This window comes from Chrysemys picta, chromosome 6 (genome assembly GCF_011386835.1).
Source record: "Chrysemys picta bellii isolate R12L10 chromosome 6, ASM1138683v2, whole genome shotgun sequence".
NCBI classification, from domain to species: domain Eukaryota; kingdom Metazoa; phylum Chordata; order Testudines; family Emydidae; genus Chrysemys; species Chrysemys picta.
The window spans coordinates 89,070,698-89,095,206 of NC_088796.1; the positions used below are offsets into that span (position 1 = coordinate 89,070,698).

A 24,509-nucleotide genomic window follows, 5' to 3' on the forward strand; every position below is an offset into this window, starting at 1 on the left:
GACATCCATAGGGAAAATAAAACAGCAGGGCACAGATTATCCAACAAGTTCTTGGAATGTATTGTATGAGACAATTTTTTTATTTCGGAAGGTGGAGAAAGCTACTAGGGGTGAGGCTGTTCTAGATTTGATTTTGACAAATAGGGAGGAACTGGTTGAGCATTTGAAAGTGATCATGAAAAGAGAGTTCCTAATTCTAAGGAATAGTAGGAGGGAGAACAGCAAAATGAAGACAACGGATTTCAAGAAGACAGACTTTAACAAACTCAGAGTTGGTAGGTAAGATCCCATGGGAAGCAAATCTAAGGGGAAAAACAGTTGGGAGTTTTTCAAAGAGACATTATGAAGGGAACAAAAGCAAACTATCCCACTGCGTAGGAAAGATAGGAAGTATGTCAAATATTCAGCAAAGGCATGGGGGTGGTGCAGTGAAAGATGATCGAAGACAGACATGAAACATTCCAAGGAGACGTAAGAAGGAAAAGCTGTTTTCTCTATAGCTAAAGAAAACTATATCAGGTGAGTTTAAACAACTGCCATCTTGATTTATACTTAGGAATATTTAGTATCAAAGAGTAATGGCTAACTGTGCATACAAAAGTACGTGTGTGTGTGTGCGTGGACCATAATTGTGTGTACAAATTGGCTAACAGAGCAAGCACACAGCCACATACAAATAAAGTACTTGTACATGCAAATAGGCAGATCCCCTATTGTCTCTTCTTTCTAATGTATTCTTCAACACAACATACCTTATTATTTATCTCTTACCACGTGCTGCCATTAGTGTGACTCAGATCCTTTGGCTACACACTGGCAGCCAAATTAATAATTTGGAGTTTGATTCTTTGACCCACCTTTAGATAGCTAACAAAGTGTTAAGAAATTCACCAGTCACTTAAATAAATACTAGGATTGATGTATTGGTCTACATTCTCCAACGTAGCTGACAAGCAAACTATTCTTCACAGCGTAACCCTATGAAATAATTATCCCCCCCTGTGATGCTGAGACTAGAACTCATTTTATCAACACCTCAGCCTGTGCTCTAATGATTAGACATGCTGCCTTTATATGTATCTGAAAGGAGAATGTGGAATAGGTTATTTTTTAAAAAGTCATCCCAAACTTGTTGCAATTGATATGTAGTGTATGTTTTTGTCTGTATTACTCTGAATTTTTCTGCACCTTCCTCCATGAGAAAGCTAATTTAGAGCCTAACCCTGCATTTCCTTTGCCCACAAAAATTCCTTTGGAGTTTATGGGGACTTTAGGATGAACAAGGAATGTAAAATCATTCACCTGAATTGGCTATCCTGTCTGATATTATATTAGGATGGAGTAGTTTAATCACTTTGTTTTATATTGACTGAATATCCTGATTGCAGTTGATTTGTGTATTTTTATTTAATATATCTTCTCTTGAGTTAAATTGTTGCCTGTATCTTAACTACAGTCTCTTGATTACTTCAGTGGGAACTTGACTGAGCCCTGTGAGGAACTCCCAAGTTCAGCATATGGAAGGCTTGCAGGATCAGAAAAAAAAAAAAATCCTGTCATATCCCATACACGAGTTGTAAAGTGAACTTCATCTCCAAAGTAGTGGTGGCTTTAGTAGCTTTGACATGAGCTTCAGGTTTGGGATTGTGGTTCCCAGGCTCCGGGAGGAGTCCTGCATTCATAGCTGCCAAGAGAAACACTTCCCTCTCCAGCTAGCTCCCCAAAGGAGCAAGAGAAAAACCCAACAATAACCTGGGCTAGAGTGGAAGGGGGAAAGATGAGGGCATCCACAGAACCAGCCTTCAGCTGAAGTCAGGTTGAGCAAGGAAAATTGTATACTTGAATGTTTCATGGCAAAAGGTACCAAGGGGGAAGGGAGAGGCTATGGGATAGGGAGCAAATAATGATTTTTATGAATATCATCTATGGAAGGGGTATGGGGTCTCTGAATGCACTTAGCTCCATAAAAGCTTTTATCTTTCACTCTCATCCACAATCAAAGAAAACTTTGAATAGAGGGTTAATTGAGCCATTGTATACACAGAACACAGCAACTTTTATATTTTGCTGCCAGGTAAATAAACAGTACAACAAAAACCGTAATTAGCCCTCAGAGGAAAGACTGAATTTTAGTTTTATGATAAAGTAGCATTAGCTATGAAGTTGGAATGTTTGTCTAGCACTTCATCACCTGAATGTGGTCATTTTCTGTTAGTCTTTGGCTAAAATTTCTCTTAAGGTGTAAGAGAACAGATTTATGAAGTGATGAATTTTAGGCTATATGTACACACACACACTCAATGAAAGTTGGGGACCTAACTCCCTTGGCCCCTTTGAAAATCCCAGCTTACAACTTCAATAAAGATGTAGACATTTGGTGAAAGGAACTATTAGTCTTAAAACATAACACTTTTAAATAAGTAGTTAGAGTAAAAATATATTATCCTATGTTCCTATTGAATTTTACACTTGGAATTGTAAGTACAAGATAAGGAGAAATGTAGAAATTTCAAGTTTTAACTTTTGTTTTTTTATTTCAAAGTCATAAATAACAGTGGTTTCATTTTTACCCTGTATTGATTCCCCCCTCCCAAACAGGGTATGAAGGTACAGTACCAGTTCCAAAAGGACTTCAAGTAAATCATAAGATGACAACACTAATTAAATCCTTGGCTGGCAGTTGGATCCTCTTCACGTTTTAGGAAAAGCATTTAACACCCCTCCCCAATTGCTGATTATCACTTTTTTCTGCCTTTTAGCAATTTTGTCTGTTGTATTTTATAGGCTATGGGAAAGATTCTTAGCAGCATCAAACAGGACTAACCTGCTTCTCAGTCTTTTACTGTACACAAGCACAGCAGCATATTAACTCAAAATCACAAATGGAAAAAAAACAACTCAGTGGCAGTGTGTCCACAGGTGTTTCACAAAAAAGTTTACTAATGTTTGTGTATTCAATTCTCTGCAGATAAAATGTTTGCAAATACATCAGTAGTAGTCCACAAACATTTTAAACACTTTACACAAGGATTCAGTAAACAATCAACATTAATAAATAGCATTTCCTCCTTCAAAAAGTCAATTTTTGAAGAAAAATAAAACATTATATTTGGCTTGCACACAATTTTGGTGCACTTTGAAAGGGTCAGGTTGAACATTAAAATCTTGAAAATGAGCACCTGCTCTTATCTACATGTTTTACCTAGTAAACAAATACAGACATCATGGCTTTCTATTAAAATGTTCAAATAATCTATTAAGAGCAGGAGTCCAAGGTAGGAGCACTGCATTAAAATCCATTGCCTCTGACTTTTAGCAATCTAATTAAAATAAAATACCATGTTTTCTTTAACTTAAATTGAAGATTGTTTTGTGCTGCTGTCTTGTGAGCCCAGAAGCTTTAGCCAAAATGAACCTAATTTTTGAAGTGAATGGATGGCCTGTATTGCAATTTCAGAGTTCTTCAATCCCCTCATGATTCCTGTTGGGTGTTCTTCTGTGAGGCTTTTCCCTGAGCCATGTATTTACTGGAAAGGCTGCCTAAACAGAAACCAAAAAAGAAAATGTCACTTTATTGAATTTGTAACCAAGTAGAAAAGCAATGATCTGAACACAAAAACAAGCCATGCTTCCAAAATCTTAAGTGTGCTCCACATTTTATGTTCCACTGTAGGGTGAAAGAACAAACTGGACACACTTGGTTTGAGCCAGATTAGATTCAACCATGGTAAACTAAAGATTGACACCTCAACCTCTGACTTTCAGAGGGTCAGGGAACACCTATTTCCCTGCTGAAAGAGTATTAAGCTCCCATCTGACAAAAATCAGACTGCTATGAGGTGTCAAGCTTTGGGCAGGCAAAAACAAATAACCACTAGTCATTTTTTAAAACTTGGCCATAATACCTGATTAAAATTTATTTTTTTAAGCAAGTGAAACAGGTGTGTAAGGGGTTACTGTCCTATTCTGCTTTTAACACAGAATTCACAGCGTGGGGATCTGGTGCAAGTATAGCTCCCTTACTAGGGGATCTTTTTACTTTTCAGTCAGGCAGTGGTTTGCGTTGTTTTTAAAGCTCTCTTTTGAGCTTAACTATCCTTTGTCATGATCGGGCTGCTGTCTCCTACTCTGATTGGTAGTTGGTTTGTACAAAAACTGCTTTAATGCCCTGGCCCCTAAGAAATTTAGAAATCCAGAGGATCAATTGAGGGTTATTTAGGCTTTTTTTGAGGGAGGTCTCATATATGATCCTTGAAAGGAACACTCCAAGATACATAAAAAGACCCAAGTAGGCAGAAACAGGACGACAGAAAGGAAAGGAATTGATACAAACAAAAATAGTGTACTCTGCTGTCACCCCCCCACCTCAGTTCCCCCATAAAAAACAAACCAAATAACTATTGATTGTAAATAAAGAAATAAAACTAACCAAAGTAGGGGAGAGCTGAACTGCCTCCTGGTTCTGCTGCCAGAGGGAAAAACTTCCGGTGGACAAAGAGGCTGGGCTTAGCCCAAAGAGTGCTAGCAACAAGTCTAAACTGCCTTCAGTATCAACACAAGACAGAGCTCTGTAGGTACTGTAATGTACATTAAGAAATTCAAGTTACAGTAGATTCTGCTTATTAGCGACCCCTTGGTCAACAGCAAAATGTTGCCATTATCCAGCAGCTGCCAATAAGTGGAAGGTGGGTTTTGCAAGGCTGCAGCTAAGGAAGGAAGTGCTGGGAAGTACATTCCCTGGCTGCAGTCCTGCACCTTGCCTGCGGGTAGGTCAGCAGCAGGGAGAGGGGGCTGCACTGTACTTCTCGCTGTGCTCTCTGGGGATCACGACTCAGCACATCCCACTGCTTCCTTCCCTGGCTGCACCCCCTAGCAAGCTGCAGCCTGAAGAGCACAGGGAGAGCTACCATGCAGCTCTGGCATCCAGCTGCCCTCCAGCTACTGCCCTGCCCCCCCTCAGCTCGCAGCCCCTAACCTCCTGTGCAGGCAGATTTGCAGGCAGAGAATGCATATCTTCCCACTTTTTCCTCTGTGGCTGCGGTCTTGCAAACCTGCATGTGATGGGTGCGCTCAGCATGTCCCAGTGCCACCTCCTCTGGCTGCAACAGTGAAAACCTGCCTGCAGCTTTCTTCTTAAAAAAATGTTCTTGATAAGCAGCATGCTGCTGCCAATATCTGAATCCCACTAACATTAAAAAGTCAATGGGACAGGATTGGTCCCCAGCAAAATGTTATTAATCAGAAGTTAATATCTGCATTGCTGTTCAGTGGAATCTAATATACAAACCTGTTTGGGGACTCAAGAACACTTTTCCTTTTTGTTTCTTTTTTTCCTCATGTAAAAGTATTCCCTAAAAGAGAGACATACAGAGATAAGCGAACATATAAAATTCAACTATTAGGCAGGGAACAGTTGATTGGATTACAGATAAACAGCGTTGTACCTACAAAAAAAAAGTGTACCGTAGTTGAAAACTTGAGCCAAATTGTAGCTTGCTACTGTAAATGGTAGTAAGTATACCTATGAAGAACGTGATTCAGAAAATTATGTAGTTTTTACCTGATTTAGTCTGCCAGCATGTTTAACAGCACTGGGTGAAGAAGGGGATCCACACAGACTTTCTGACTTTGATCCGCCTGAGAAATTAAAATAAAGTGAAAATTTACTGAAAAGGTAAAAATAGAATCTCCAACAACTGATCATTATCTCTAAAAAGATACTTGTATGCATGCCTCCCTCTCCCCCATCACCATAGTATCCCAGCATCTCTCAATCTTTAGTTTATTTAACCTCAACACCCTTAAGAAGTAGGGAAGAACTATCCCATTTGACAGAACTTAGGCACAGAGAGAAGTGACTTGCCCAAGGTCATACAGGAAATCCAAGGGAGACCAGGGAATTGAATCGTAGATCATAGAGAACACTTCTGGGGCCACACAGAAAACAATTTCCAGAGTACAAAAGATTTTTCAGCAGGACCACCCTCTCCCCCCTCCCCCCCCACGTAATGATAGGCAACAGCCACCTCTCCGTGATTAATGTAGTTTACATATACATTCGACAACCTCATCACCACACTTATATGCTAGAAGTGACAAAGGTCAATATACAGCAGGTCACCTGGACTGAAAAACAGCTGAAGCTGCTCCCACAGCAATGAATACTTGAATGCTGTAAAATATATTTTAGTCTTCACTCTCCCTACATCACACTTCAGAGATGGGACAGTAGAAGTGAATTTTTAAGAGGAATGTGAATGAGGTACGAGGAAATCGGACCAATTAGGTTTGGGAAGTGAATTCCAAGGATAGGGCACAGGATTTAAGAGAGACATGGAGAAACGTGTGAGATAAGGTGGCACTGGCAGAATGTAACTAGCATTGGCAGAATGAGTGGGCAAGGGGAAATGTGAAAAAAGACACTGTCAAGGCTTTGCATCTCTGAACTAAGTACAAGACGTTTACATCTGATGCACAGTGATGTGGAAAACTAGACAAGTGACTCAGGGTCAGAAACTGGGTGCAGCACGGATATGAAACTTCATTTCAGATCTACTTGGCTAGAATCCTTGAACACCTTTTTTTTCTTCTTCACCCAAGCTTGATTAAGAAAAATACATAGAAAAAATTAGCTTTAAGCTGTTAACATGCCATTTGTCTTCTGCCAAAAGGGTTACATTGTTGGTAGCATACTCTCTTGAGGTAGAAAAAGTTTGATGTCATCCAACCTTATTCTTGTAAAAAATGCAAGACAGCTTTCTTACTAGGGGCAAGTGTACACAAGAAAATTAACTCAACCAAAGTTAGGTCGACATACAGCCACCGCAGTAATTACTGCTGTGGTTCATGTCCACACTATGCCCTCTGACGATGGTGTGCATCCCTGCCAAGAGTGTTACCACCAACTTAATTGTGAGGCATTGTGGGGCACTGACAGCTGGAGCCACTCCGGGGTATGAGAGCGACTCCAGTTCTGAGTCACGTGCGGGGCTGGCAGCTTTAGTTGACAGCCAACAGGTGATGTAAGTAATGCAGTATCTACACAGACACTACACTGCCCTAATTACATGGACCTAAGAACTACGCCTCTCTCACAGGTGGAGTTGTTAGGTCGGTGTAGTGGGCGACTTACATCAGCGGGAGAAATGCTGTAGTGTAGAACAGGCCTGATTTGAGAGACTCCTCATGGAGACGATTGGTATGACAAATGCCACTTTAAATGGCCAGGAAGAAGAGGAACTTTTTTCAGTGGCTTTAAATACCCTGGGGGCTTATGTAAAGGTTCCAAGGAGGGCATCTTACCACTCGGAAGATACTGAAATTCTGTATTCCTTCAGAGGCTAGTGATTAATGAGGGGGCACCCCCTCACCTTTTCTACTTTATACGAGTCCCACAAAAAGTGGAAACTAGGTCAAATTACAAAGGATGAATATAAACAAATAACACAAGTGTATACGAACAAAATTAGAAAGGCCAAGCCACAAATTGAGATTAAACTACCTAGAGAAGTAAACAGTAGACGAAAACGTTCTACAAATACATTAGAAGCAAGAGGAAGACCAAGGACGGGGTAGCCCTGTTACTCAATGAGGGGGGAATAACAGAAAATGTGGAAATGGCGTAAGTGCTATATGACTTAGTTTCAGGTTTTCACAAAGAAGGTTGGTGGTGATTGGATGTCTAACATAATGAATGCCAGTGAAAATTAGGTAGGATCAGAGGCTAAAATAGGGAAAGAACAAGTTAAAAATTACTTAGACAAGTTACAACGAAAACTCCGGTGGCACCTTAAAGACTAAAAAAAATTTTGGGGCATTAGCTTTCGTGGGTAAAAACCCACCACTTCAGATACATCGAAAGCTTATTCCCAAATAAATCTGTTAGTCTTTAAGGTGCCACCAGAGTCCTCGTTGTTTTTGTAGATACAGACCAACACGGCTACCCCTCTGATATTAGACAAGTTAGATGTCTTCAAGTCACCAGGGCCTGAGGAAATACATCTTAAAATACTCAAGAAGCTGACTGAGGAGATATCTGAGCCATTAACAATTATCTTTGAAAAGTCATGGAAGACGGGAGAGAGTCCAGAGGACTGAAAAAGGGCAAATATAGTGCCCATCTATAAAAAGGGAAATATGAACCAACCAGAGAGTTACAGACCAGTCAGCTTAACTTTGGTACCTGGAAAGATAATGGAGCAAAGAATTAAGAAATCAATTTACAAATACCTAGAAGATAATAAGGTGATAAGTAACAGGCAACATGGATTTTTCAAGAACAAATCGTGTCAAACCAACCTAATAACTTTCTTTGAGAGAGTAACAAGCCTTGTGGATTGGGGGGAAGCGATAGATGTGGTATATCTTGACTTTAGTAAGGCTTTTGATACTGCTTTGCATGACCGTCTCATAAAACTACAGAAACACACCCTAGATGGAGCTACTATAAAGTAGGGGCCTAACTGGCTGAAAAAACGCTCCCAGAGAGCAGTTATCAGTGGTTCACAGTAAGCTGGAAGGGCATATCGAGTGCGGTCCCTCAGGGATGAGTTCTGTTCAATATCTTCATCAACGATTTAGATAATGGCATAGAGTGTACACTTATAATGTTTATGGACAATACCAAGCTGGAAGGGGTTGCAAGTTCTTTGGAGGATGGGATTGAAATTCAAAATGATCTGGACAAACAGGAGAAATGGTCTGAAGTAAACAGGATGAAATTCAAAAAGGACAAATGCAAAATACTCCACTTTGAAAGGAACAATGAGTTGCACACATACAAAATGGAAAATGACTGCCTAGGAAGGAGTACTGCAGAAAGGGACCTGGGGGGGGTCATAGTGGATTACAAACTAAATACGAATCAACAGTGTAACACTGTTGCAAAAAAAAAAAAAAAAAAAATAATCTGGGATGTACTAGCAGGAGTGTTGTAAGCAAGACACAAAAAGTAATTCTTCTACTCTACTCTGCACTGACTAGGCCTCAACTGGAATAGTGTGTCCAGCTCTGGGCACCACATTTCAGGAAAGATGTGGACAAACTAGAGAAAGTCCAGAGAAGAGCAACAAAAATGATCAAAGGTCTAGAAAACATGCCCAAGAGGGAAGATTAAAACAATTGGGTTTGTTTAGTCTATAGAAGAGAAGACTAAGAGGGGGGGACATAACAGTTTTCAAATACATAAAAGGCTGTTACAAGGAGGAGGGAGAAAAAGTATTCTCCTTAACCTTTGAGGATAGGGCAAGAAGCAATGGGCTTCAATTACAACAAGGGCAGTTTAGGTTGGACATTAGGGAAAAACTTCCTAAAATTCAGGGTAGTTAAGCACTGGAATAAATTGCCTAGGGAGGTTGTAGAATCTCTATCATTGGAGATTTTTAAGAGCAGGTTAGACATACACCTGTCAAGGATGGTCTAGCTAATACTTAGTCCTGCCATGAGTGCAAGGGACTGGACTAGATGACCTCTCGAGATCCCTTATGATTCTATGATACAACATCTCAGCAGGATGAGGAGGAAAGATCTGTCTGTTCAGGAAATTGGAGAAGGGATCAACCCAGTATACCAAGACTCTTTGGCAATTGTCTTCTCTTTCAAGGAGGAACTGGCTTCATCCTAGGTGTTCCATGTCAGTCTGAAAGTCCTCCCTGAATCAGTGGTCTTTGAGAAAAAGTAGCATTGCCTCCGCAAGATAATGACAATGGCTGCTGCAGGAAATGGATCCCCTCTGCCTGGCTGCTGATTTGAAAAGCTTCGTTTCCATATCCTGTTGAGTAGTAACCACTTTGTGCTTACTGGGAATTGTTTAAAACAATTTATGGGGGAAGCATTTATGTCAAATGCTTAAACTTATTCAGAATGCAGTAGTTTAAGATGATGAGCATAACTCTGCGGCCAGCCTTCATGGACGTACGATGCACTGAAATGGAATCTAAAGTTTGAAAATGGAGCTAACAGGAATTCTGAGGGAAGTGGAAACAGCCTCTGGAAATAGGAAAACTAATTCTTCCCCACACACAGGCCCAGATCCTCAAAGGTATTTAGGCACCTACGTTCCATTGATTTCAATCTAATTTAGGAGCCTAAATACTTTTGAGGACTGGGCTATGCAGCCGGTTTTCTGGCTCTAGTGGAAATCATGTCTAGTCTTTCTAGGCGACAGGGAGTGTCCTTAAGGCAGGCAGACGACTAAGAAGGGAAATTGGACAATTGCATCCTGTTCCCTTAAAAAAGTAGCATTCAGTACTATGTACGCTCAGTATATTTGATGAGACATTAATCCAGACCCATTTAGTCAATCTCGTTAAATACTCCAAAATTATAGGGTCTGTCTAAGATGTCTTAGAGTGTATTTGGGTTTCATACCTGCAGCTCCTTTATACTGTGGGCACTCCTTTTTAATGTGGCCTTCTCTCCCACAGATAAAACAACGTTTTTCTCTTAAGTCCCTGTCCTCCTGCCGCTTCCACTTCTCTGCTGACTGCCTGGAAGCCTTGTCTCTTCCTGTGTCCATTGTTGCCATCCCTAGTTTGTTTTTCTGAGGTGTACATAGTATCGTTCCTTCCTTCATTGAGGTATCTTTTTCTGTAGTTTTATTTTGGGTTTCTTTGTCCTCTTTGCTTCTTTTCTCGTTGTTCTCTATGTACCTTTGGTTTTTAATATCTTCATGATCATGTCGTCGTCTCAACCTGCAGAAGCAAAACAGTGACAGAAAAGCAAATAGGCTCTGTCAGTAGATGGAGACAAGAAATCTTTAAGAAGATTTTTGCAACATGCAACAAAAATGAATAAAAGTATCTCTCTTTTTCCTAGAAGTCTACATGGTGGGAAAACCAACATAAAATATTAAGTAAATTTAGTAATATTAATTTATGTACTTAAGGAAAACTTTCTGCTGAACTCTAATGGAAAATATGAGCAATATGTAGTAAAGAAGCACCATACAATCAACCATGGTTAAAAAGCAAGACATCTTTACAACCAAAGTGTCTAACTCTAGGAGTAATTTTCATGGATTTCTAATCTAGCTGTACAAACTTCTTTCTTTTTACAAAACCCTGAATATAAAGTGCTCAGTCCACAATTGAATTGGATTAAATTTGTTCAAATTTGGACTGACAGAATTATTATACAAATAAGAAAAATTATATTAAAAATTAAGGAAGAATGACATTTAGTTTAGAGCTCAGTTGAGTGCTCACACACTATATTCAAAGTTTACTTTAACGCTAACTTGGAATCTAACAAAGACAATTAACTATGCATAAACAAGTTTAATTACAATATAATAAACATCTAAAATATTACTTAAGGTGGCAATGGCTGCTGCAGTCCATCCACTTAAGAGAAAGGCTCTAAGCAAAATGCTAAAAAGAAATTTAATGGCATTAAAATTCAAACAAATGGTGGTAGTTTCAAAAATGATTGTGTTCCAGAGCCACTTAGAGGCTTTTGAAAATATACCCGATATTCTTTATTTGTGACTTCTGCTATGTTACATTTGCTTAGGCACAGGATGCTTGGTTCTTAACCTAGATGTCTCAGCAATATCCATTTCACAATTCACTAATCAAATATAAAACAATATACAGAAAAGGATACTTCAGACAGTCTCTGCTTGTGTTCCTGATTTGCTAGCTGCCAAGGAAGTGTTTTGTTGCTGCTTTTTTAAAAGCTTGTTGAAGATCTTCAGGACAATTGGTTCCACAGAAAACAGGTTTCATGTCTTTAACATGGATAGGAATACCACTGAGTCACATTTTCCCTTCAAGGAAAGCATTCTGAAGGAGGCAATCCCTTACTGCAATAGCCCATGTCCTTGGAGTCAGTTGGTGAAGAACATTATCTGATCAACACTGGACTATTTTAGCGGTGCTGCTCAAATTTTCTAACTAGAGGGATGAATCTGATTTCTGTTACTTTTACATTTCTATCAGTAATCCAAGCCCCTTAAACACTGGGCCCTCCACTGTGTCAATTTTCACTCTCTCTCGAATCCAACATCGCAGAAATTTATACAAACCCCTTTGTATTCCTCCACCGGACTCATAATACACATGCCTGGGTTTGACTTTTTTGGGCTAACATATTTTCCATTCACCTTCAACTAAAGCTTTTATGATTTCCTCCTCTTAAATTTATTTGCTGCTTTTCACCATTTTATGATTTTCCATCTTTTCCTGCTTCAGTGGTGATTTCTGCATTACCCATTTTAACTGCAAGCTCAGGGAGTTTACCATCTAAAGCCCAGGGTTCCTTAAAATATCAGTTTAGCATTTGTCTCCTGTAGTAATGACTGAATCTTGAACATGTTTACCAAGTCCAGGAAGCCTTGCTCTTGTGTGTAAACTAGGCTCTGTTTTAGGAAGCAGATATCTAAACTCACGTTGTGGTGCCTTTTGCTTGCTTTTAGGCATCAGTAATCACCACAAAACGTACTTTGCTGGGAAGCTCTTGGATTCCATAAATAGAAGCTATTAAACAAAACATATAGGAAGTTTTCATGAGCTCTCTCTCCAGCACAAAGCTAGTCAGCTTCGCATTCAGATTCTCTCCAACTAATGCTATTGCTTTTTAAACCAGCATGAATATTATCCCTAAGATAGCTGAACAGCCCATTGGGTGAAATATATATTTCAGAATTTATGAAATAATATTGCTATACAAAAACACTAAAAGACATTGAGACAAGTAATAGGAGTGACAACCCAACAGAAGTTAAAACAATTCAAAGTTAAGTGAAACACTTATTCTCTGTTTAATAAGGGAAAATACTCTGCTATGTCAAATTACTATTTCTACTCTAGAATTACTTAAGGAATCCACCTTCCAAATAAAGGTAAAGAGCCCTGAACTACCAAAAACACAGAACCCTTAAAAATATACATACTTTCTCCGCATGGGACAGTCTTTCATGAAGTGCCCAATTTTACCACAAATTCTGCAGCATCTATCATTTGGGGCCAGTTCTCCTTCTGTCAGGACTTCTGGGTCAAAGAAGTATTCCTAAAAGGAAAGAATGTAGTGTTGTGCACCTACTTTTTTTTTTTTTTTTTTCCTTCTTCTTCAAGACTTGGAAACCTAAGCCAGCTATGATTAGACGTAGCCTTTTTGTTGATCAAGGGGGGTTGGGGGAAAAAAAAAAAAAAACAACCGACAAAGCTACCGCTGCTCATTCGGGGTGGATTTATTTTGCTGGCAGAAGAGCTGTCTCCTGCTGGCAAAGCGTGCCTACATGGGAGACCTTTCAGTAGGTGTGCTTTGTATCACTCTGTTATGGTGCCTACTGTAGAATCAGGAAGGCCATTACCTGACCGCAGCTCTACAAAGAACTCAGTTTAGCCTTCTTGACCTCGTTTGTGGCTATGAACGTTCTAGTCTGAATGAGAACAAAGTTACAACCATGTCCCACGCTCTGTAATAGGACTGCAATTCAGAGCTGTATAACATGGTTACAGGTGAGGGCTTGTCCTAACTGGCTCTCTGACGCACTGGCTGCTGCTTTGCTCTAGGACAGCCTGTTTAACACAACACATTTTAGACTAAGCTGTTTGGGACAGACTACGATTTACTCTATGCTTGTACAATGGAGCCCCAACCTGGTTGATGTTACCAGGTGCTGCCACAATGGAAGTGTTAAAAAAATAAAACAATCCATCAATAACTTATAGCAAAAGCCAAAAGAACCACCACTATGGAAGTTACCACTGAAATTTGAAAGGAAACTCTCTGCTTGCCATGCTTAAATTACAATAAGTTCTTAACAGAGTGCAATTGTTTTCATCTGAGCCATGTGTGAAGCTTCACAGTAGCTAAGGGACTTCGATACCTATGTAGAGGGTGAATGAGTTTGTATCACTATATTCTAAAGACACTTACCATTTTTGAGGGATATTCTTTAGGAAATCCTTTTATTGGGGTACCAAATACCCTTCTGCCATTGATAAAAGCCTTCATTATAAAATTTGTCACTAGGAAATAAAAGAAAAAACTTAATTGTCTAAATGAACAAGACCCTCAGCAGATTTGTGCAATGCTTGTGGACCAGGTAACTTACTTTTTCTTGATAAGCCAGCTCCAAGATTGTGGTTCAAATCAAAGGGATCTGTGTGAAGAAATTTGTAGGTATTACTAAAGTTCATATGAAAGTGAAAGATAAATTAAATTAATGGAGATATCCTATCTCCTAGAACTGGAAGGGACCTTGAAAGGTCATCGAGTCCAGACCCCTGCCTTCACTAGCCGGACCGTGAAGCAAGTACTGATTTTGCCCCAGATCCCTAAGTGGCCCCCTCAAGGATTGAACTCACAACCCTGGGTTTAGCAGGCCAATGCTCAAACCACTGAGCTATCCCTCCTCCAAACTGATTAATATGAACACAAACAAACAATCTAATGTTGCTATTTCTGATGCGGAATCATTACCCTGGAATTGATTTCTCCATATACTGAAAGAGAATATATTCAAAAGACAGAATCTCAGCAATCCAGCTATGAACCAAATTGACCAAAATGTTGAAAAAGAGCAATTTTTGAAGGTGAGAGAACCCCCCCCCCACCACCACCTTTCTATCAAAGTTAGATCAGCTAGAGAAATAATGTCTGCACTGACAAGATTTCCCACATATTGACCCTGACAACAAAATTTCCTGCATATGGATCCTGTTGAAATACAGCACTTAAATATTTGGTGAACTTAAACTAAATTTTACCTCAGAGTGATTATTCATATGCATAAAAGCTAAGCAGGTATTTACATATTTTGCTGGATTAGGGTTTCAGTCTTCTAACAAAAAGGAACTGATTTAAAACATAATGCATTGCATCATTACAACATTCTGCATAATGCTATACAAAAGCTAACTGAAGAAATGTTTCAGCCAGTCAAACTGATTTTAATTGACAGTTAATATTTTCCAAACAAGGGATATGATTATAAGAACTAAGTGGAGTTGGAGTAGAAGCAAGCTAAAAATCAAACAGATTCTGAAGAACCAGGGAAAAGATTACAGAGTGAGACAGACTATGGACTGAATTCCAGTTTTCTTAACCATTCTGATAGTCAGCCCTCAAACAAAAATGATCCTCTCTAAACCATGATCTCCAAACAAAATAAAATGTAAAATTCGCTTTTCAACTTTATTTCAGTTGAAAAATAAGGGCTAAATTCCAACCCTACTGAAGTCAATGGGGGGTTTTGTGCCTAATTTCTGAAGAGTCAGGATTTCACTCAATCTATTTAGGAGGAGGAGATCCTAATCCAGCAGGATGAAAGTGAAAAACAATATGCAAGAAGAGCAGGTTCATTCAAATGGATTTTTAAGCAATTCCATACATCAATGAGCTCTGTATTCACTCCTACAATACCTTCAATAACAATATATTTGGAGGTCCACTGCTTCTTGAAAGTTGTAAGCAGATTTTTTCTTCTGATGCAGATAACATGTTCTTTGAAATCAAATTCTTCTGTGTAGAAGCGGAGAAGTCCCAGCCATAGCTCCCCAACAGATTCAGTGTTTGAACCATAGTCTGGCCAACAGGCTGGCTGGAAGTTAGAACGAGAAATATTTCCCTCTGAGATTCAGTGATTCAGACAGTTTAAGCAAATACACATTCATAATTTGGGAGTGTTAAATTACACACAATTGTGGTTATACACAAGTTTGGTTTAGAGAGTTATTCTAAATCACTTTCCATCCTTTTATAGTTTGAAGGTTAATATTCATAATCAAATTTTGCTGTTTAAATGGTTGGTAGGTATTCTTAGTGTGAAGATTAGCAATGTGTTTTTTAAACAATTTACTGTTTATTTTTGATAGCATGCAACATTGATATATATATTGTTAATTTACATTTAGGCTGGGTGCCCCTTCAACATGAAGTTATTCCATTGAAGAGTTGTGTCGCCTATCATCAGGTGGGGAAGAAGGCAGCAGTCTGGCACATCAGCAATTATTCTTTAACAAACCTGATATGATTACTGTTGAATGCAAAGCATTCAGGTTTCGCAAAAATATTTATTCACAGGTGTACTGGTCTCTTGTACTGTAGACGACTAACTATGTTATGGTAGCTTGACAGCACAAAACTGAGATTTTCACACATTTCCATTATATGTCAAATAATTTTAAGTGAATGGCTTTATCCCCTATACTGCCTTGGAAATCTCAGCTTCAAGTGTTTTAATAAAAATCAGAGATTTATATTTTGGAAGATCTATTGTATTTTATTAGGCTAAGCCAATAAATACGAATATGTACAGTTCTACACAAAAGTTTTCTGGCATGCCCTTTTACAAAGAAGATACTCTGCTTTCAAGTTTCATGCTTGGCTCTTTGTCTTGAGTAATGTTATCCTTTTCTCTTCCAAACAAAATATCATGTCCTAAGGCACCTGGTTTTAGAACAATATCTGGCTTCATTTAACAGCTGAAAAATATTTAGCAGATTCTTTTAAGAATATTATCAGTATAGTTCTAAATGTGTTTGGATTACTAAAGCGAGATGCTGAAGTAACACTTCACATTTCCAAGTGTAAAGGCTGACACAGCTATGTCCAATAATAGCTGACATTTTATATAACTAAATGATAAGTTCTCTTTTTCAGCCCATATGCAAAATATATTAGCAAATGTCATTGTTAGTAACTAGCTTTTAACATTCATCTACTGCATTTTTTGAATACATGCCTTACCAGGAGTTAGTTTCACTTTACAGAGTTATTGCACAATAATGCTATGTCAGAAAAGTGAATATAAAAGACTCACCAACTCATCTATTTTGTCAAAGAAATAAACATTCCAACCATCAACTAAAATTTCAGGCTTCTTTGGCTCCTTGTAGATCTAAGAACAGAAAGTTAACTAGTCAGTGCATGGCTGTTCAGACTTGATGTTTTTGATCCCTATTTTGGGTCAATAGTGCACACACAAAAAATTTAACTGGGACCAATTTATTTCTTGACATACGGTACCTCTTGGAGAACAGGAATGACTGGTGGATTTCGCTGCTGAAGAAAATAAAGCACCATAAGAGTATATGCATAGGAGGAAAGGCTACCTCTAGATGCATCTCCAATGTCACACATCTGGAAAGAGAAAAGCTAATTATAAAACTTTTTACTGTGGGTGTTATCACTTCCAGAATGCCTGAAGTAAGTGTTACTCACCTTTGTAAAGACCTTCATTGTGTAACACAGATATTTTACTCTGGAATCAATCGCTGCATAAGAGGACAAGAGTCTTGTGTTATGCAGGGCCTGTAAATAAATATGAAAGTCAAGTGTGGGAAACAGGGAGTGAGGCGGAAAAAGTGGTAGTTAGCGAAAGCCTCTCATCAGGGAGGCTTTGAAAATGACTTATTTACTTGAGAGGAGCACAGACCTACAATGATTCACAACCACTTGGCTCGAAAATCTTGCATATGTATGAGGGCAACTCACGTGGTTAACTAAAAAAAATTTTATTGCACTGTTAAACAATAGAATACCAATTGAAATATATTAAATATTTTCAAATATTTTGTTTTCTATTACAACACAGAATACAAAGTGTACCGTGCTCACTTTAGATAATTTTTAATTGAATTTGCACTGTAAATATGAGAAACAAAACAGTATTTTTCAATTCACCTCCTACAAATATCATCATGAAATCTCTATCATGAAAGAAAATACAAATGTACTTTTTTTTGTTACATAACTGCACTCAAAAACAAAATAATGTAAAACTTTAGAGCCTATAAGTCCACTCAGTCCTACTTCTTGTGCAGCCAATCGCTAAGACAAACAAGTTTGTTTACATTTACGGGAGATACTCTGCTTCTTATTTACAATGTCACTTGAAAGTGAGAACAGGTGTTCACATGGCACTTTTATAGCTGGCGTTGCAAAGTATTTATGTGCCAGATATGCTAAACATTCATATGCCCCTTCATGCTTCAGCCACCATTGCAGAGGGCATGCTTCCATGCTGATGACGCTTGTTAAAATAATGTGTTAATTAAATTTGTGAGTGAACAACTTGGGGGGAGAATTGTATGTCTCCTGTTCTGTTTTACCTGCATTCTGCCATATAGTTCATGTTATAGCAGTCTCGGATGATGACCCAGCACATGTTGGTTTTAAGAACACTTTTACAGCAGATTTGACAAAACTCAAAGAAGGTACCAATGTGAGATTTCTAAAAATAGCTACAGCACTCAACCCAAGGTTTAAGAATCTGAAGCGCTGTCCAAAATCTTGAGAGAGACGAGGTGTGGGGCATGCTTTCAGAAGTCTTAAAAGAGCAACACTCCAATTCGGAAACTACAGAACGCGAACCACCAAAAGAGAAAATCAACCTTCTGCTGGTGGCATCTGACTCAGATGATGGAAATGAACATGCGTCAGTCCGCTCTGCTTTGGATAGTTATCGAGCAGAACCCATCATCAGCATGGATGCATGTCCTCTGGAATGGTGGTTGAAGCACAAGCATGAATCTTTAGCACATTTGGCATGTAAATATCTTGTGACGCCGGCTACAACAGTGCCATATGAACATCTGTTCTCACTTTCAGGTGACATTGTAAACAAGAAGCGGGCAGCATTATCTCCTGCAAATTGTAACCAAACTTGTTTGTCTGAGCGATTGGCTGAAACAGGACTGAGTGGACTTATAGGCTCTAAAAGTTTTACATTGTAGAAAACATCCAAAAATATTTAAATAAATGTTATTCTATTATTAACAGCACAATTAATCACGAGTGTGTGTGTGTGTGTGTGAAGTGCGCTGAATTAAAAGGGAAATGCTGCAGTTATTAGGAGTGCAGCAAAACCACTTATCTAGTTCTGCACATTAAAACCGATTTTATTCAGAAAGGAAGTGTTCATTAGGAGAGTGGGGTTACCACCTGCTCTGGTGGGAGGAGCTTATCAAGATTTTTAACTTTCATCTGTTCACAAACAATATGCAGAAGCATCCAAAAGGATAATACCTCAGAATAGTGAAGCATGAAGCTACTACTGTAGGCATGCTGTAGAGCATAAATTCTGGGGCAGTTCCTAAACCCACAATCCAGATAATCTAGAATTAAAACCCTCAGAGTTAAAAAGCCTTGTGTGGCTAGATTTGAATCAGGTAAAAGGAAGATTTTTTTCCAGCTAATATTTTCTACCTTTCACCAGCCTAATTCTCCAGAGCATAGCGTGCAATGGAAAGCTACTTATTTTATAAGAGATGAGACAGCCCTGATACCTTGACAATCCCCACACTTAACACATGCAGCTATGGTCTTCTCTCTGCTCAGGATGTTACTCCTTTCCCTGCAAATCCGACAAAAGGATCAATATACTCCAAAACACTGGTGTTTGCTATTATTAAGCTAACTAAATTTACTATCATCTTAGCAGAAAACGGCTGCTCTGCCTCCTTTGACTTCACCTAGAAAGAGTCAAATGGAGGATTAGAACCTAAAAATCCAACTGGAATAGGTGATTTATAATCGTTATCTTACCAGTGTATTATATAAACTGATGTCTACTTCAAGACCGCTTCTCACATGGAAGAACTTGACAATTGGCACTTTAGCAGTTGTTATTGGCAAGACATTTCTTAGACCTAGGAAGGAATTTGGGCTTTCACTTTAATACAACAATAACGGTATCAAAACTACCACCAAGAGCTTATAAAAATTTCAGCAGATTTCTTTAAAAGCCTGTGGGCAGATATCAAAGCTATCTTTTAACTCTGCATATTTTATATATATATATATTGTATAAAATAAATTAATTTATTTTATATATATTATAAATTAATTTATATTTTAATATTGATTTTAAACACTTTTCATTATTCATAGCATTTCTGGCATTAGTTTTCACTTAACGTTAGCTGAAAACTAAACTGTTTAAATAGCAAAACAGCATAAATACTTATCTGGTATAGAGTGAGTTAATTTTAAAATGTATGAAATCCTCATGAAAAGGCATTTAAATGTGATTTACAGGAATATATTGTTACATTAAACTAATGTATAGTGTGTGCCATCTTCAGCATTATTAATATTATTATTATTACTTGTCAACAAACAAACAATGGATATGTAAATACAAACCTATAACCACTGTCTGAAGGGTCAAACTTGTAACTTACAACTTGTTTTCATAACACGGCTACCCCCTGATACTTAACTTGTTTTCATGTATGTTAACACAGTATCAGAGTTTAATTTAGGCCTGTTCCTACAAACCTTAGAACACTTCAATGGCCTAGTCATGCAATGAAGAGCTACAAATGTTCACAATCTAAGTTCCCAATCCTGCTAACTAATGCACTAAAGAGTTCAGGGTTATCTTAATATCTGTGTACTTAAACCCTGAACCTTCTGACTCCATAAATAGTTTACAAATTCATGTACACAAAACTACCCACTCTTATTCTCTAGAAAGTTACCTGAATGTTTCTTAAGTACTCTTGCTAATTCTTCAATTATTCTTACGCAATCAAGTCCCTGAAAAGGAGAGAGAAAAAAAACATTTCAGTGCACTGATAATATCTTGTGCCGACCTCAAAATTCTAGAAAAGCTACATGTAATCATTACTATTAGAACGTGTCCTAGCCAAGCCATTTCAGTTGATGTGCCATTCATTGCCTGTCATTAGGCTTAAAGCCATATCATTAAAAAGACACCTAAATTGTACACTGAGCGGCATTCATACCAGACAGTTTCAAAATGCAAAGTATGTTCAAGTCAACACTAAAGGATACCCTAATGTTCTTAAAAGAGTTTATAAACATGCATTTAAAGCATTTGCTAATTTATATCAACCGAAAAGAAAGACTTGCTTCTTTCTCACCCCATCTTCTTTTTCTAGCTTACCATGCATCAACACTGTGATGCTGAACCAGATGTGCCTCATTCATTTCCATGTCAAACAATATTATCACTTCACTGAAGAATCCATGAATAAGCTCAGTGGTAAAGGAAGAAAATCTTAAATCAGATTAGCTGACTTAGCAGCAAGACACTAGCCAATTTACTTTTTTTGGTAGAAGTTCTATTTACATTTTCAGCTATTGTGCAAGTCCTTTTTGCAAAAGGATGTCAAGAGACAGTGTTCACAGCAACAATAACTGTGTCTATAGAATACCAGTACAAGTTATACAAAAGAGCTCTAAGTCTACCTCAGAAGTTTCCAGTCCATCAATTGTCATACAGATATCAAGGTCACTTTGTTTGAAGCCAAAGCCATTTTTTGATGAGCCAAACAAGTTCAACCTGGTTCCTGTAAAGGACATGATACTATAACTACATCTGACATACCATCAGTCCAGTTTTAATAGCTAGGGTCTGATTTGGCCAATGTTGAACACCACTTTCCTGTAATAATGGACTTTACAAGGAATATTTATTAAATATAGGGCATATTTCTTGATTTTCTATAGATAACATTATACAGTTACTGGTCTAATTCACTAAATTTTAAGAGTAATAAATAAAAGGCATTTTTGTCAAAACGATGACTAAACAATACAGCAAAATTTTCAACATTTTTGGCATTAAGAAAAAAAGGTTTGCGAACAGTAAAAAAAGCAATCTTGTTTTAAAGGGGTCACTGTCAATTTGTATTTTTGGAAGTTGACTAAGCTGAGCATCAGGTAAACCACTATTTAAACAGTATATCCTGAAAATTTCCTCTTTGTCAGTTTTCTATAGAATGAGGGCTTCTCTGCTTTCTTACTGGTGTTTAAAGGGCTCTTTTCAGGAACGAAGATATTGGGGGGGGAGGAGAGAGGGAGAGAGCACTATAGCGATACATTAGGTGCTGAAAAATGAACAAGTGTAAATTGAAAAAAACCCTCCCCCAATATATTCTTTCAGTTAATCTTAGGTGTTCTTTATAGCCAGAGTATGCACAAAATGTTCATATTTCAATTTGATTTACAAGATGACAGTATCCCTGCAACGTCTCTTTTCTGGCTTTTGTTAATTTTTGAACAACTTTAGTATCCTGCAGAGGCCTAGGGAGCAGGTGCAGTAGTGATAGATGATTTTCAGGCCCCTGTAGCCGTCTGAATAGTAATGGGGATTTGGATTGGAAAAGAGCCTGGACGTAACTAAATGAGTGATTAGCATAGCCCCCCCCCCACCCCTACCCTCCTCTGGTGACAAGCCACCAGTCTTAGCTATAACATGAAAATTAAGATTAAATATAAAATTTAGGATGAATATCAAAGTTAATATATTTACTGACTTTTCATAGATTTCAAGGACAGAAGAAAACACTGTGATAATTTAATGTGACCTCCTGTATAACCATGATACTCACAGTGTTTGAGTAGTTCAGAAATAATGAATTTAACTTCACGTCACCCCTCTGAGGTAGGGAAGAATCCCCATTTTACAATTCGGAATGAAGATACAGAGATTAAGAAATTTACCCAGGATCAAATGGGAGTCTGACACACCCAGGAAAAAATTAAATGGCATACTAACTAGATTATTAGCATGAGAATTTGAGCTAAATCCTTGAGGATCTGGATAAGTGATACAAGAACTCTCTTCGGGTTAAGACAAGTCTTTACAGGTGCAACAATCTTCGGCCAAAGATTCCACATCCAGCCTGCATACAAATTTGGCAAGACTATGAACTGAAGCCCAGGTGGTTACCCTATATATTTCCAGAAATGGAAACCATAGCTCCAGTCTACTGAGCTTTGCTGATAGCCAAGTGTTATGCCTCTGCTTTAGAATAATCGAGAGCAAATTGCTCTCCTGGGCCCACACAAGATAATATGACTGCCTGTAATATACAGACAGTACATTTTTCTTTCTATACTGAGAATAAGGGCAGAAAAATAAAGCTATTTCTTAGATGAACTGAAAAGAAAGGGGATACTTTTGGCCTGATCAAAATTCCAAGATGGTGTGACAGGCATTTCAGAAAGTCTGTAGCGATCTTACAAGAATGAATACAATGACTGAAACAGCGAAGCTTGACTGACAAATTTGCGACGAAAATGCTAGTTATGAAAGTTTTATTATAAAATTGTGATTACTGGTTTCTTAAATGGCTGTTGTTCATTCCTGTTGATGTCATGATCTTTTCACTATTTCTCACCAACAGGATGTAAAAAAAAATAAATAAACTGACATATTTTTGGAGCTTTTTGTTTGTTTTAAGAAAGAACACAAGCTCCAGGAGGGAGGGCATAACGTATGAGGTGGAGACATCAAGCTGTAACAGTGAGCTGAGATTATTGCAACAGAAAATATTCCAATTTAATTTAAAGTCATATAGTATAGTCTTAAGCAACAGAACAGAATATTTTAAGAAGTTTAAAATAGCTAACTTTGTTATTTATACTGGTACAATGAAATTGTTGAAAATATTAAAAAAGTGAAACTTGGAAAAAAAAAAAAACTAAATACAAGTCTGAAAAGAATCTACACAATTACCTGGAAACTCCTGTCTGATGAAGCTTTCCAGATTTTGCCGTATATGTTCACGAGCCTGATCCTCTATAATATTTGGAGCAAAATCTTCTTTAAAAAAAAGCCAGAAACACACCAATTCAGGCAAAGTATGTAAAAACATTGCCAGAGTTAAGTGACAGGAAGGGGAAAAAAAAGGAAATTGATGTGGGAGGGGAAGAGAGGGAGGAGTAGGTGGAAGAAGAGAAATACTAAGTCAAAGAAAAAAAAACACATTAGGAAAACAGTACATTTTGTCTGGTCAGAAGTGAAGGGTGCCATATTGAAAGACCAAATAAATGGGGGGGAAATGGTTCAAAAAATCTGAAATCAGCATATTGTTCTTTGTAGAAATATGTTGCCTTGTGCTTTCAAACAGCAGTAAACCGCACTAAAGAGTGTCGGACAACATTTTTTGAAAAAGGATGCCTCATATAGGCTCTGAAGTCTATGTGTAGATGCCTAAATTTCAAGAATATCAAATATCCAGCAGCTTTCATTGACTCCATGTTTAATTCAAGGAGTCATGAGATCAGCCTACACACTTTGGATTTTTACTCTTTGGAGGTACAATTTAGACTTATGAATGTAACAATATCAGGTGCAATTTAGCAATTAAACTAATGTCATTACCCTATAGAATCTTACCTTTTGTACTAGTTTTGCTACTTTCAAAACCCAGCTCCACTGATACTATTGACCTAAGAGAATTCCCTACAGTACTATTAAAATCTAGCTAACTAATTCATATTTTCCACAAACATATTGAAAGAGTGCTGTATTGATGACTTACTGTAACACTGGATGCAAACTTGATCTAAAATATTTGAAAACTTGGGTGTCAACGCTGGCAAAGGGTCTAGCTCAATTTTTTTGAAGTCTTCTGGACAATCCCTCTTTAGGTGACCTTCTCGTTTGCATAAGCTACATACCACCATAGGAGACTGCGTGAATAGAAAGCAAGACATTTTTTAAAATCTATGGCCCTTTAATGTATCAGAACTATACTTAGATATAATATGTCTTAAACTGTTAGTAATATTTCCTGGTGGTT

At 37.9% G+C, this 24,509-nt stretch overlaps 1 protein-coding gene across 4 annotated transcripts in view; it reads right to left on the reverse strand.

Annotated features, from left to right (window-relative positions):
* Positions 1 to 2,507: 2,507 nt before the first annotated feature.
* The window catches only part of TUT7 (terminal uridylyl transferase 7), a 47,204-nt gene continuing 25,202 nt past the window's right edge, over positions 2,508 to 24,509 (reverse strand). For 3 of the 4 annotated variants that reach the window (XM_065599424.1, XM_005304304.5, XM_042854552.2), the window contains exons 14-29: positions 24,249 to 24,399; positions 23,441 to 23,527; positions 21,166 to 21,266; positions 20,433 to 20,490; positions 19,495 to 19,598; positions 17,170 to 17,259; positions 16,975 to 17,088; positions 16,769 to 16,846; positions 15,370 to 15,547; positions 14,060 to 14,107; positions 13,882 to 13,973; positions 12,893 to 13,008; positions 10,369 to 10,691; positions 5,561 to 5,637; positions 5,288 to 5,351; positions 2,508 to 3,540 (exon numbers count right to left, since the gene is read on the reverse strand). In XM_065599424.1, coding sequence (XP_065455496.1) covers positions 3,473 to 3,540; positions 5,288 to 5,351; positions 5,561 to 5,637; positions 10,369 to 10,691; positions 12,893 to 13,008; positions 13,882 to 13,973; positions 14,060 to 14,107; positions 15,370 to 15,547; positions 16,769 to 16,846; positions 16,975 to 17,088; positions 17,170 to 17,259; positions 19,495 to 19,598; positions 20,433 to 20,490; positions 21,166 to 21,266; positions 23,441 to 23,527; positions 24,249 to 24,399 — 1,749 coding nt within the window. In that variant the 3' untranslated portion in view covers positions 2,508 to 3,472. The remainder of the gene's footprint in view (positions 3,541 to 5,287; positions 5,352 to 5,560; positions 5,638 to 10,368; positions 10,692 to 12,892; positions 13,009 to 13,881; positions 13,974 to 14,059; positions 14,108 to 15,369; positions 15,548 to 16,768; positions 16,847 to 16,974; positions 17,089 to 17,169; positions 17,260 to 19,494; positions 19,599 to 20,432; positions 20,491 to 21,165; positions 21,267 to 23,440; positions 23,528 to 24,248; positions 24,400 to 24,509) is intronic. The other variant, XM_065599425.1, reaches the window with a different exon arrangement.